General features: G+C 38.8%; 1 protein-coding gene across 1 annotated transcript; it reads left to right on the top strand.

Moving 5' to 3' along the window:
* The first annotated feature begins 238 nt into the window (after positions 1–238).
* Positions 239–11,769, top strand: CMPK1 (cytidine/uridine monophosphate kinase 1). Its single transcript, XM_042465109.1, has 6 exons — positions 239–462; positions 4,391–4,537; positions 6,238–6,390; positions 7,862–7,938; positions 8,023–8,119; positions 9,911–11,769. The coding sequence occupies exons 1-6, from the start codon at positions 283–285 to the stop codon at positions 9,950–9,952; spliced, it is 696 nt and encodes a 231-aa protein (XP_042321043.1). The 5' UTR covers positions 239–282; the 3' UTR covers positions 9,953–11,769.
* The last annotated feature ends 903 nt before the right edge of the window (positions 11,770–12,672 follow it).

Below are 12,672 nucleotides of genomic sequence, written 5' to 3' on the forward strand. Positions count from 1 at the left end.
TCAGAGGTTTTGGACTTCATCTCCCAGAAGCCTCAGCCGTGTTGGCCAATAGCATGGCATTCTGGGAGCTGAAGTCCAAAAAAAATCCCTTAAAGGGCACAGTTTGGGGACCACTGTATTCTTACCAAAGAAGCCTAGCGCTTTGGGCGGGGCCAAACTGGTCCTGTCAGGACGCCCCGCCCCTTTCCCTCTGGCCCCGCCCCTCTGGGCTGGAGGGAGGGCAGGGCAGCCGGAAGCGCTTCCCTAGTTCCTGGTGCCACCTCAGCCGGAGCAGAGCGGCGCATGTCCTGGCGCCGCCGCTGCTGCTTCTTCCTCTCGGCTCCTCTGGTTCCTCGTCTAGTCCCTCTGGTCCCGGCTTCCCTCCTCCCTCCGCGCCTCCTGCTCCTCATGAAGCCCCTGGTGGTCTTCGTCCTCGGCGGCCCTGGGGCCGGGAAGGGGACGCAGTGCGCCCGCATTGTGGCGGTAAGGGACTCCAAGGAGTCTGTCTCCCTGTCTTTTCCTCTCTCTTGCTTCAGCCAGCGCGCAAAGGATGATGGGATTCGTAGTTCTTTCCCCCATCCCCCTCCTCAATGGTCTTTGGTCTGGGAGGAAGGGAGGGTTGTTGCCTTTGTGTGCCTTTAAGGCAGTGGCTCTCAGCCCTGGGTCCTCCAGGCGTTTTGGACTTCAGCTCCCAGAATCTCTGATCATTGCGGCAAGGCGGCTGGGGCTTCTGGGAGTTGGAGTCCAAAACATGAGGAGAGCCAAAGGCTGAGAACCACTGCTAAGGAGAATTTATCATGAGGGGTTTCTTGGCAAGTTTCTCCAGAGGGGGGTTTCTTTTGCCATCCTCTGAGGCTGAGAGAGTGTGACTTCTTGCCCAAGGTGGGTTTCAGGGCTGAGGTGGGATTTGAACCCTGGTCTCCTGTACTCAAACCAGTTCACAACTTTGTGTCTATGAATACCCCAGAGGCATCAGATCTTGGAAGCTAAGCAGGTTGCTTGGATGGGGGAACCACCAACGAAGACCAGGTGACACATAGGCTATATTTCAGAGGGAAGGCAGTAGTCAAAGCTTCTCTGAGCTGCCTGAGAAACCTTTATAGGATCAGTTTGTTTAAGTCACCTTGGCCCCATGCAGACAGGCCAAAATAAAGCTGCTTTGAGCCACATTGGAGGTATGCTGTTCGATGCATGCGTCCTAAGGGTCCTTAGTGGCTTTGGCACAGCTTCTGGCCTCTTAGGACGCATGCATCATTTAAACAGCATAGCTCCAATGTGACCTGAAGCAGCATTATTTTGGCCTGTCTGCATGGGGGCCTTGTTTGCACAGTGGAACAGGAAGAAGGGTCCGGCAGGTATGATAAAACCACACGCAAGGCATCATTTATCCACAAATACAGGCCCTGAGGAAGCTATCCTTAGGGCCAGTAGTTCATTGAGACTGGCATTTGTGGATCGACCGTTCTGCAAATGGGGCCCATATCTTGGGCTGGAGAGAGGCAGACACAGCGCTCAGAGGAAAGTGTGCTTTGTAATTTCAAACACGGAAGCAGATCTAAGTAGTATTTTATATTGCTGTCATTTTTGTTCCTAATTTGTTTTTAAGGTAGGGGATTATGTAGAATTGGTTTTATACGTATTGTGTATTCTGTTGTTATTTTTGTGGTATTGTCACCCATCTTGATCTGTAGGGAGAGGCAGGATATGTTCTTGTTCTAAATTGTATGCCGCTTGGCAGGTTATTATTCTTTTTTGTTCCTTATTTTATTTGACCCATACTATGTAGAGCGTTGTGCGAACTTTACAGCGCTCTATACAGTAAATAAATGCTAATAATAACGATAATAATAACAACAACAAGCACCTCAAAGGCATGTGAGAATGAACATGCTTAATTTTTTTCAACCCAAAGGAAAGTGCAGCTGCTTCAGGGGAAAGTATTCCCAGTCAGGCACCGGCTCACATAAAACGTGGCTTCACCTCAGAAGATAAGGGCACCTGCTGCTCAGCCTTTGACGAATATATCAAGTAACTAAGGGCCCTAACAGACAGGCCAAAATAAAGCTGCTTTGGGCCACTTTGGAAGTGTGCTGTTTAAATGACACACATGCCCTAAGAGGTCAAAAGCCACACCAAAGCCACGCTCTAGTCCTAAGGACTGGAGCGCAGCTTTGGCTCAGCTTCTGGCCTCTTAAGATGTGTGTGTCATTTAAACAGCATACCTCCAAAGTGGCCCAAAGCATCTTTATTTTGGCCTGTCTGTTCTGGCCCTAAGCAGGCTTTTAAGGGAGGAAGCAATACTTTGGCTACCTTGGTCTGAGAGGTTACAAAATGCATCCATTTCTATGGGTTTAGCAGCAAAAAGAAAAAGATACCTTAAAGGTGTCACTTTTGTGTCACCTGAAGGACTAACAAGTTTCATCTGATGAAAACTGTCATAGACTACAGCCCCCATCATCAGGTGACGTGGATTGCCTCTCCCAAAAGTATATGCCAAAGAAAACTTGGTGTTCAGATTGCATCCAGTGATGTCACTCAACTCCTCTACTCCCATTTCAAGTTCATTACCTGACTAACTATGCTTCTCTCAGAGCAGCATTTCCATTTCAGCTGTGTTTCTTTTTGTTAGAGTTTAGAGCTTCTGTGAACTGTGGCTTTTGGTTGGAGATACAGTATGGGCTGGAAAAGGTTTGGTAGGAGTAGCGTTCTTTGAAATCTCTGATACGGTGCATCTACTGGTTATGAGCCAGTGTGATGTAATGGTTTGAGGACTGGACTATGACTCTGGGAACAGTTCCCCACTCAGCCGTGGACAACCACTGGTTGATCTTGGGCAAATCACGCACGTTCAGTCAGAAACAAGCTGTAGGCACACAATAACAACTAGTTGTGTAGGCTAAAGCTAGAGAATGAAAGGGGGGAAAGTCTTAGATGTATCACACTTGATCTATGCTTATGCCATACATGAGCAGTGTTCAGTGCTACAGCTCCCAATTATCAAAATCCAGGATCTGAGTACAGTGGAAGGAGTAGCAACTATTTAAAAATAATTTTTAAAAAAACTTTATTTACATGGAAATTCTGTAGGTGGGAAATAAAGGATGAGTCAGATGATCTTAGATACTTATTACACAGTTATAAAGCTGCAAACCACACCCATACTGTACATATTCTTAGGGATGTGTTATTTGTACTGTGTTATGATGAGTGTAGGAAGAATTTGTTTTATCAGAATTTGGGGGGGGGGATTTCTAATCAGTGTTGCTTTGCCAGTACACAGGGTGGAGAATAAGTTTATCCTCACCCAGAATATTGAAGGAAGCATGCCCAGAATTGCATCTTAAACTTATTTAAGGGTGTACTATACATATCAGCCAAACCAGAGTCTGCAAGCTGAGCTCTGGGTCAGATTACCCACTTGTAGTCATTATAATCTCCAAAAAAGTGCTAAATATAGCTTTGGGAGGTTTGAGGTTGATTTTTTTTCTCAGTGTGTTCTACATAAAAACATAATCTTCAGTTGCAGACAGAAATACTTCTTGTCAATTTTCTTGGGTAAAGCTTTTTATAAGAAGCTCTAATTTAGCTTGCAGCCTGGTAGGAATTACTCAGGGAATTTCTTTTTAACATACCAACTTTTTAACATTATTCCTATGCACAATTTAGAGCAATCTGTAATATTTTTAGAGCAGTAGCTGGAGATATGAAGGGCTGGTGGGAGTAGGGAGGAAAATTTGGGGGTAAAACCTGGTTGTTTTTTTCTGAAGCCATTTTTTTCAGAAGAAATGATTATTGAACATTTTCTTTTAGAATAAAGAATAAAATACTTAAGATTTTTTTTGTTATATATGATCCTCATGCATTATTTCTGAAAACCACGTAGCATGTAGAAATTTAGATAAAATTATAAATAATATCTCACATTGCAATTCCTGCTGTTTTTTGCTGTCTGTTTTGTGTTACTTTCTGGGATGCAGTGATATCGACAAAACAAGAAAGATGTTTTTGGATAGCATTTTGATGCATATATGAATTAGTCTTGACATCCAGAATAGGACTGTATAGTTGTTGTTTTTCCCCAAGTGTTTTTGCTATGATGGAAATCCAGTATGGTTTACAAGGTTTTCTGTCATGTGACCGTCTTGAGAGAACAGGAGAGGTATGGACTAGTAGGCTTTTGAAAGCTTCCATTGAAGGGGGTAAGAAAACTTTAGACATTACTCTCAGCATGATTCCTTATAATGAGAGTTCTTAGTACACAGACTGTAATTAAGGCTATATAAGCCTGAAAGAAAATGCTCTCTGAACTTTATGTTCTTTGTAATTTGACTTTTACTGTTTCCAGATCATCTTTATATGCAATGTTGACTAAATTTAATTAAATATGCAAAATGTGTCTGTTTTCCTCTAGAAATATGGTTACACCCACCTCTCTGCAGGTGACCTACTTCGAGATGAGAGGAAGAGACCAGGCTCACAATATGGAGAGCTTATTGAAAATTATATTAAAGATGGAAAGATTGTCCCTGTTGAAATAACAATCAGCTTGCTAAAGAGGGTAAGATGTTCATTTTTCCTTGTAAAGCTAAAGCAAAAGACTAGTGCAGCTTGATTACTTTGGGCTGAAACAGACAGCCCCGATCTGGATTTTTTCCACCCCCAAAAGAAGCAGCAAAATAAAACGCTCCTTTTTTGGGGTGGAAAAAAGATGCCCTTTCTGCTGCAGCGGTAGCTTTTTTTGGCCTTTATGTGTTGCAACCCATGTAAATGCTGCACCACGGAAACACTTTGACACTGCCCACTGTGTGGTCAGTTGGGCAGCATGAGCCCAGCTTGGGGATGGCATTGAGGTGTGCGCTGTGTGTACCCCATGCTCCCACGCTACTCCGAAGCCAGTGTTTCTTCCTGGTCTGTTTTGGCCCTTTGTTTGCCTTTTATTAGTAACTACAACATGGATGGTTTAAATTTTTCATGAAATAATATTTTCTCTTAATAATTTCACAATCTCGGGGAAAGGGCTCAATGTGAGGATCATTTTTTAAATTGATTGGGTGTGTGTGTTCTGGATAAAGCCTGAATGATAAGATTTTTTTCCAGAGATATTCCATATCTCTTGAACCAAGGTGTTTGTAGTCCATATGAAAGCAAGTTTATCCTAAAACGTTTGGCCCACTGACATTTTAAATACAATTGGTACGTTTTTGCACCTCCCTCAAGCTCTCTGTATAAGGTAAATGTCAGGAAAAGAAAACAGTGGATAAAACACAAGCAGCTATATTTTCTGCTTAGGGAACATCTTACATTTAATAGTGCTTTAAGAGAGACATTGAAACATTATTTTGCACTCTGTTCAATCAGCTTTATTGTTTCTGTGACTATAGGCACAGCGGCATTGAGCAGAAAGCCAGAAAAAAACACATCTTTCAATACTGCTTTTTTAAAAAATAAAATGATCATTATAACTTTCTAACATCTGTACCTGCCATTAAAAATATTTGGAATTTACATGAGGACCCTCTTAGACTGTATGCTATGTTCAAGACATTCATTTTAAAGTTCAAAGTTCCTTGTACAAAATCCCTGCAGAAATTTGTCCTGCCATATTGAAATTTGGCAGGAGTCATATGAGAAAGCAGCACTATTACTCATGTCACCCAAATCCGCACAGATTTAACAGCTATTAAACAAATTAACCAGCTGTTCATTGATACCCACATTAAAGTCATTTGGAAAACATCCAAAGTTTTGTAAAACAAAATGAGCAGGAGTCCTTGCATTAAAACCATGATGTCTATTTGGAACTCTGAAATGAAGTGACCTGCTATTTCAGGTGCTAAAGTGGAACAGGACTTCCACTAAAGTTGAATAGGAGTTACTATTTTCCTGTGTGTAAACTTGTTTTATATTCATGCATGCTGCTTTTAATTGTTCAAATTCGTTAGTACACATGGGCTATAAATGAAGTGTATCATTTCATCCTTGGAGTGTTTGTTGTTCAAATCCATTTGAGTCATTCTTCTTGTAAAATTCTGTCCAATTTAATGTTGTTGTTGTTTTCAATAGACCAGTATGTTTATATCATTAAAACTGTGCAAATTTATTTTTAAGGTTTCAAGATTACTGTGTTTTGTATTGCTGTTGCAGATGAAATTAAAAGTTTCTATTTATTGGTGGATTGGTTGTTTCTTTTTGTTTTCTTTATATTTAGTGTAATTATGGACAATTGAGTTTTAATCTCCACTCTCTGTTACCCACCAGGCTATGGATGAAACTATGGCTGCCAATGTACAGAAGAATAAATTCTTAATTGATGGATTTCCCAGAAATGAAGACAATCTTCAAGGCTGGAACAAAACAATGGATGGAAAAGCAGATGTATCTTTTGTTCTATTTTTTGATTGTGATAATGAGGTAATGACAATATCAATACACTTGAAACTTCCTTGTATATTGTGAAAAGTGACAATAGTTCTTCACTGCTGACTTCTCTTTTCTGCTGCATATTGGATATCACTTAACTGATAATCAGGTGAATTGGATTGTCCTCCAGGAAGCAAGATAGTTTTGTAACTAATTCATCTGCTATTGACAGCTATCTTACAAATTAGAAAAGTAATCCTCTAAATTTGTCCCATTAAGTCCTAGTTACAAAAAATAAAGAAAGAATGAATTGTAGAATCTGGGAGAGCATTTTTCTTCATTTGTTGTTGTAGCCACAAACAGTAACAAAGACGTTTGTGCAAGATGTGCTGATGTCCAAGTGACATTAATGAGCTTAGCAACCTCCTATTCCACCCTTCACTCTAATTCTATAATTTAAGAAAGTATTTTTTTCTTTTGAATATGCTGTTTAAGGAGCTATAAAGCATACCTTGTAACTTTGTGTTCATGTTGTTCTAGTTGATACATATTTATGAGATGGTTTAGTATAGTAGTTACATTTGGCTGGTACAATGATAATTTATTATATCTCACTATAGTAAATTAGAATGAATCCTAAGAATTCAAGGGTGCTTACAGTATGTTAGAGACAGATTAGACAAATGATTATGAGTTAATAAAATAAAAATAATTCCACTATTCTTACTATGGGAGAAACAAAGACAATCACAGGAGAAGTATCCCTAGTGCCAGCAACAGTAGAGTTGGAAGAGTTGATGTTCCGAGTCTGTAGAGACCTGGGAGACACTAATGTATGAGAAGCTAATGCATGAGATTGCAGGGAGACCTTGTTCCTGGAAGAAAATCCCTGAAAAAAGTTTGCAATAACACATTTCCTAGCCTTGTAAATATGTGCTAATAAAATGTTTTCAAGAATGAAGTCAATAAAGAGTTTCCTTCTTAATAGAAGGATTGCATTTAGCAGTTTGCTGCTAGACTTTGGCATTTTTTTTAAAAAAATGCCTTTTTTATATATTATGTGGTGCAAAAAAAAACCAACACCAAGAAAAACAACAACAGAGTTTGGCGCGGTACACACAGCACTCAAGCACCATGTTGGCGCTGTACTAGGGTTAATGGACTGCACGGCAACTGCACGGTTCCTAACCCTAGTATGGTGCGGCACCATAACAATGGTGGTGCCCCATGTATATGCACTTGCGTGTATACACACTTGTGATATCCGCCTTGTGGGGCAAAAAGAACCTGCTTTTTGCGAGTTCTTTTTCCTCTGCAGGGAAGCCATGCGGTTTGGTGGCTTCGGCTTCCCTGCGGAGGAAAAACAGGCACTTGCAGGCCTCCCTTTTTGGGAGGTCTGTACCATGCCTTAGTTGATATTCAGGCCACAGTCTATGCCTGCTTCTGCTGTATATTAAGATGGAATTAATTGCTACTGCTTGTTATCACATGTTCTGATAATTCTTTTCACTTTTGTTTGAAGATCTGTATTACTCGCTGCCTTGAAAGAGGGAAGAGCAGTGGCAGAAGTGATGACAACAGAGAAAGTTTGGAGAAGAGGTACTGTGTCAATGCAGGCTTTCACTGTTTGGCTTTCTGATGCTTTTCAATTGTGTCTCATTCTTTTGTTTTTCCTTCCACTAGAATTCATACATACCTAGAGTCTACCAAACCCATAATAGACCTCTATGAGAAAATGGGCAAAGTTAGGAAAGTGGATGCTTCCAAATCTGTTGATGAAGTAAGTAGAAAAGAACCAAGATTTGGTTTTAAATTTTCTTTCAAGGCCCAGTAAACACAGATGAGCTTCAGAAACTCAGATTGAAACTGGTCATATTTCCTGAGATCTAGAATGGGGTAGTGGTTTGAGTGTTGGACAACGACTGGCAACCAGGGTTCAAATCCGTCTTTACCTTGGAAATGTATTAGGTGACCTTGGGCAAGTCATATCCTCTCAGCCTTAGAAGAAGACAAAGGCAAAACCCCTTTTGAACAAATCTGCTCAAGAAAACTCCATGATAGGTTTACCTTAGGGTCACCGTAAGTCAGAAACAGTCTGAAGGCAAAGAACAACAACATTTTCTGAGCATGTGGGGAAATCCAGTTTATTTTTGGTCTTGTATTAAAACAGAAAGAATTTAAACAGTTGAGCACTTCATGTATGTTTATAAACCACTGATTTAAATGTATTTAACTTATAGCCTAGTCATAGGCTCTGCAGCACAATAGAAAGGTTGGTATTGGAAACTTCTAATGCCAATGTCAGGTGACTTATTACCTCCTTAGCAGAAGAAAGTTTTTTTTTTCTTCTCTACTAGCCTAACTTGCAAGATTTGGAGCTGTTTTCAATCCTCATTACATATTAGAGGTGGACAAGGGGTAGGGTGATCAGTACAGCAGTTTTGCAGGGCTCTGTGGTTCAGGAGAATGTTTTAGCAAATCCTGTATCATGTAGAACCACCAGAGTTGTGGTCAGATTTTCGTAATAATTGTGACAACAACAGCAAATTGGTTGGCAGTGTTTTAGCCCAAAGGGTTTCAAAGGAGGTAAGTTCTGCTGCAGCAAAATTCCCCATAATAATAATAATAATAATAAAATTTTATTTCTATACCGCTATTCCAGCGATCACAGCGGTGTACATCAAAGAGTAAGACAATTAAAACATCAGCATGACAATAATACAAAGTTAACAATTAAGAACAGTAAAAACTAACAACACCCTATACAAGTGACTGTGTAGAATGGAATACACAAAAACATTGCCAAGGGGAAGAGAATGACCACAAGGCTCACGGGGGGAAAGCCTGGTGGAACAAAAAAGTCTTCAAGTTCTTCTTGAAAGCATCGAGGGAGGTGGAAGTATGGAGCTGTTGACTGATTCTGATTCTGCAAATGACAGATTCTCAGATCAATGTTACTGGGACACTACCAAGGGGACAGTTAGTAGGATGAAGACATACAGTTATGGTGCTATAGAAATAAATAGAAATAGTAATAAGATGCAGGCTTTACTTTATATCAGATAGAATGACAGATTTATTTGTGTGTTTATATACACCAGTGAATACAAACTCCTTCAGCAGTCAGTCTTGTTTCTCTCATCCTTCTGTCATTGCATACATGCTTTCATTAAAAAAAAAAGTTTAACAAACACATGCATACATCTATCACATTATAAAAACACTTAAACATTTTGAAAAATACAAAACTGCTCTGGAAAATGGATGATAGTGCCTTGGTCACATCACATGTTCCAGCAAGTATTCCCTCAACAGCCTGGATTGACAGTGATAAGAACATTTCCAACTTGGTTCAGTCATTACTCTCACTTCAGTCTTCACCCCAGTTGCCTTAGGTTGAGTTTTATGCCAGTTTGCCTCTATACTGTAGAAGACTTGTTTCCAGAATAGGCCTCAAGGGCATAGAAGAAAGAAACAATTGTGTCACTAATTTACTCTTAAGTCTTTAAATACCTTAGCTTTTACAGAATCCATGTAGAAAAGCTGTTCTATAATGTCTTTTCTCTTTCAGGTTTTTGATAAAGTTGTGAACATCTTTGATAAAGAAGGCTAGTTCTCTACTTGAATGCTGTTTCCAAACATGCTTGAATCTTGCTTTAAGAGCTGCTACAATAGTCCATTTTATAATGGTGACAAATATGCCTTTTTAAATACTTCTGTGTTAAAAGCAGTTTTTAAATTGTTAATTATATGAAAATATGGTTTGTCATTAAGTTGATGCATTGCAACTGACTTGAAGTTAGTGAAAACTTGTAACTGCAAAACAAAGCTAGTAATCAAGTGCTTATTAACATAGCTCTTTTCCAGAGAGCATCTGGCTCTCTTCTTCTCCTTGCCCCCCCCCCAAAAAAAACTATCAAAAGCTATAGCTTTGTTCTTATTTTTTCTATTGGAATTCTACACATTGAAATTGTAAATATGAGTGAAATGACCCAGTGATTTTCTTTCTTTTGTTTTTGAATTTTGGACCAAACAGAGAAAATTGCATAGGTTTTTTTGACTTTAAAAAAGTCACATGGTATTTACTGTTTTGAAGGACAAGCATTTTCAGCTGAAAACAGAGTACACCTTTTTAATTCTGCAATTATTACTTATCTGGTTGCTAATCAGTAATTTACAGGACGTGTCAGTATCAGTCATGCTGCTTGGAGACTGACCCATTCATTTCACCATCCCTATTCTCTTTACACTCGAAATCTCAGAAGAGGAAACCATCCAGCATACAAAACAGAAAATGCCGGTTTGAGGATGGAGTGGCTCCTTTTTTTAATGAGAAATGGAGCTGCAATATCTGAGGCTTACAGGGATTACAGTTTAAGATCCAAATGGACTTGGATCTCATTGAAATCAATGTAAAAATTTAGTAATTAAACACCCACTAATTTCTTTGGGTACTAGGTGCCATAGGTTGGATCCAAATAAGTGTATTTAGGACTTAGTTATCAGATTATGTATACATCATTTATTTTAGGTGTTTCTGTATTTACAAGTAGCTTGGGCATTGGATAATTGTGGTGCTCAAATGGTTCAGGTAATTTGAGAAAGCAGCTATTATATCAACTTTCCTCTGTCACTTATCTCTAGCTGTATGATAAAATTCTTCAATGAAACGGTTTGTAACAAAATTGCTTATTTATTCATTGACTTGAAGTGTATTTGTTTGAGATATTGTGAAAGAAAATATTTTTATGCTTATTTCCCCCAGTAAAATTGTGTAATGTGAGGAACATTTTCACCCAGTCATACATATGATATAGTTTGACCAATGTAAAAGAAATCTCTTTATTTTATAAGTAAATATATTAGATCCTTATTGTTTAAATTTAGTACTGTACTGGTAGCAAATTAGGTTTAGAGAAATCGATAACTAGATTGCACAACCATGGCCAACATATTTGTGCAGCTGTTCTGATGGCACCTTCCTTAAGTTTAAATACTACACAGGGAAAAAACTCACAGGAGTTAGTTACTTAGATCTGTTTGCAGTTACTACTCTTTCACTTTAAAATTATGCTGGATAGAACCTGGAAAATTTAAAGCCTGAATCAAATTGTTAGTCTTATCTAGAATAAGCCTATAAAATCACTTGAATTTATATAGGTGTTTACTTAATGAAGTTCCCACAGATTAAGTGTGTCTTCTCTACTGGGACAAACAATTTGATTTAGACCTAAAATGTCATGCATATTTAGTGTTAACCCCTGAGATTGTTCAGTAAGATTTTTCTTTGTGGGTATCAAACTGCCATTTGAACTGTCTGTGTTAACAATTATGAATTATTCTTCCTGTTTATGTGTATATCTCACAAACAATAATAGAATTTAGTGATTTTATTTTGTCATCTAATTAAAATATAATTAAGGGACTGCAGTTGGCCTTGAACATGTGGATCTTTGTGTTTCTTGCTTTGTCTCTTCTAGAAGTTCAAAGTTTTGTGAGAATATGTAATAACATACAATTGGATCTTTGTGCACAGAATACCCAGTATTATTTTGTTAACTCCCAAAAAATTGAAAAGAGAAGAGGAAAAAATGGCCAACTGTTCTTGGCAAGTATACAGATCATCACACAGTCTTATTCTATAGAAGTGGGTTTCATTTTTTACTTCTTATGTTCTGTTTATGAAGAGACCCAAATGTGTCTTTCCTAGAATCCATGCACTGAGCAGAGGATTTTGGCTGGCATTTATCAAATCATGTGGGGCATTGAGAAGGTCTATTTTGACCTAGCAATTGCTCCATTATAAATAATTATGGATGAGTTTTTATTGTCCATTGTTTCCTGATTGCTTATTGCACCCCATAGTGAACATTTTCTGGACTTTTAGGAACAGAGTTTGAAAACTTGTTTTTGAAATTAACAATATATCCCTGATTCTATATTAGTAGTCCTTGATAGTGACTGAAATCTGCATGCTGCACACTTCTTCAGCAAAGCTGGAAAAAAACAAAGCGCGAGAAAACTCTTTTTGTGTGCAGAGTGATTTACAATTTGGTGATGCCCTAGGAGACTTCATTATGGCTTTAAACGATAAATTTGGATGACACTGAAAACTAGGTTATCTAGTGAGAAAGGAATGAGCCTGGTGCCTGGTAGATATAATGGGCAGGATCCAGTGCTCAGCAGTCACTGACTTCCTATACCAGCCACTGCCTTTGTATTCCCAAAACCTGCTTCAGAAGGATAGGTACCTTTCAAAGCTAGTATTTGGATAGCTACTGGAAAGGAGGAAAAGAGAAAAAAGTTTGATTCCATAGGCATACTTTCAATACC

Source organism: Sceloporus undulatus, chromosome 4, assembly GCF_019175285.1.
Source record: "Sceloporus undulatus isolate JIND9_A2432 ecotype Alabama chromosome 4, SceUnd_v1.1, whole genome shotgun sequence".
NCBI classification, from domain to species: domain Eukaryota; kingdom Metazoa; phylum Chordata; class Lepidosauria; order Squamata; family Phrynosomatidae; genus Sceloporus; species Sceloporus undulatus.

What these genes read in the sequence shown, in the direction of transcription:
- CMPK1 (XM_042465109.1), top strand. Translation starts at nt 283, where the DNA reads ATGTCCTGGCGCCGCCGCTGCTGCTTCTTCCTCTCGGCTCCTCTGGTT. An exon ending in AGTGCGCCCGCATTGTGGCG is followed by an intron (nt 463 to 4,390) that starts GTAAGGGACTCC and finishes GTTTTCCTCTAG; the next exon opens with AAATATGGTTACACCCACCT. An exon ending in CAATCAGCTTGCTAAAGAGG is followed by an intron (nt 4,538 to 6,237) that starts GTAAGATGTTCA and finishes GTTACCCACCAG; the next exon opens with GCTATGGATGAAACTATGGC.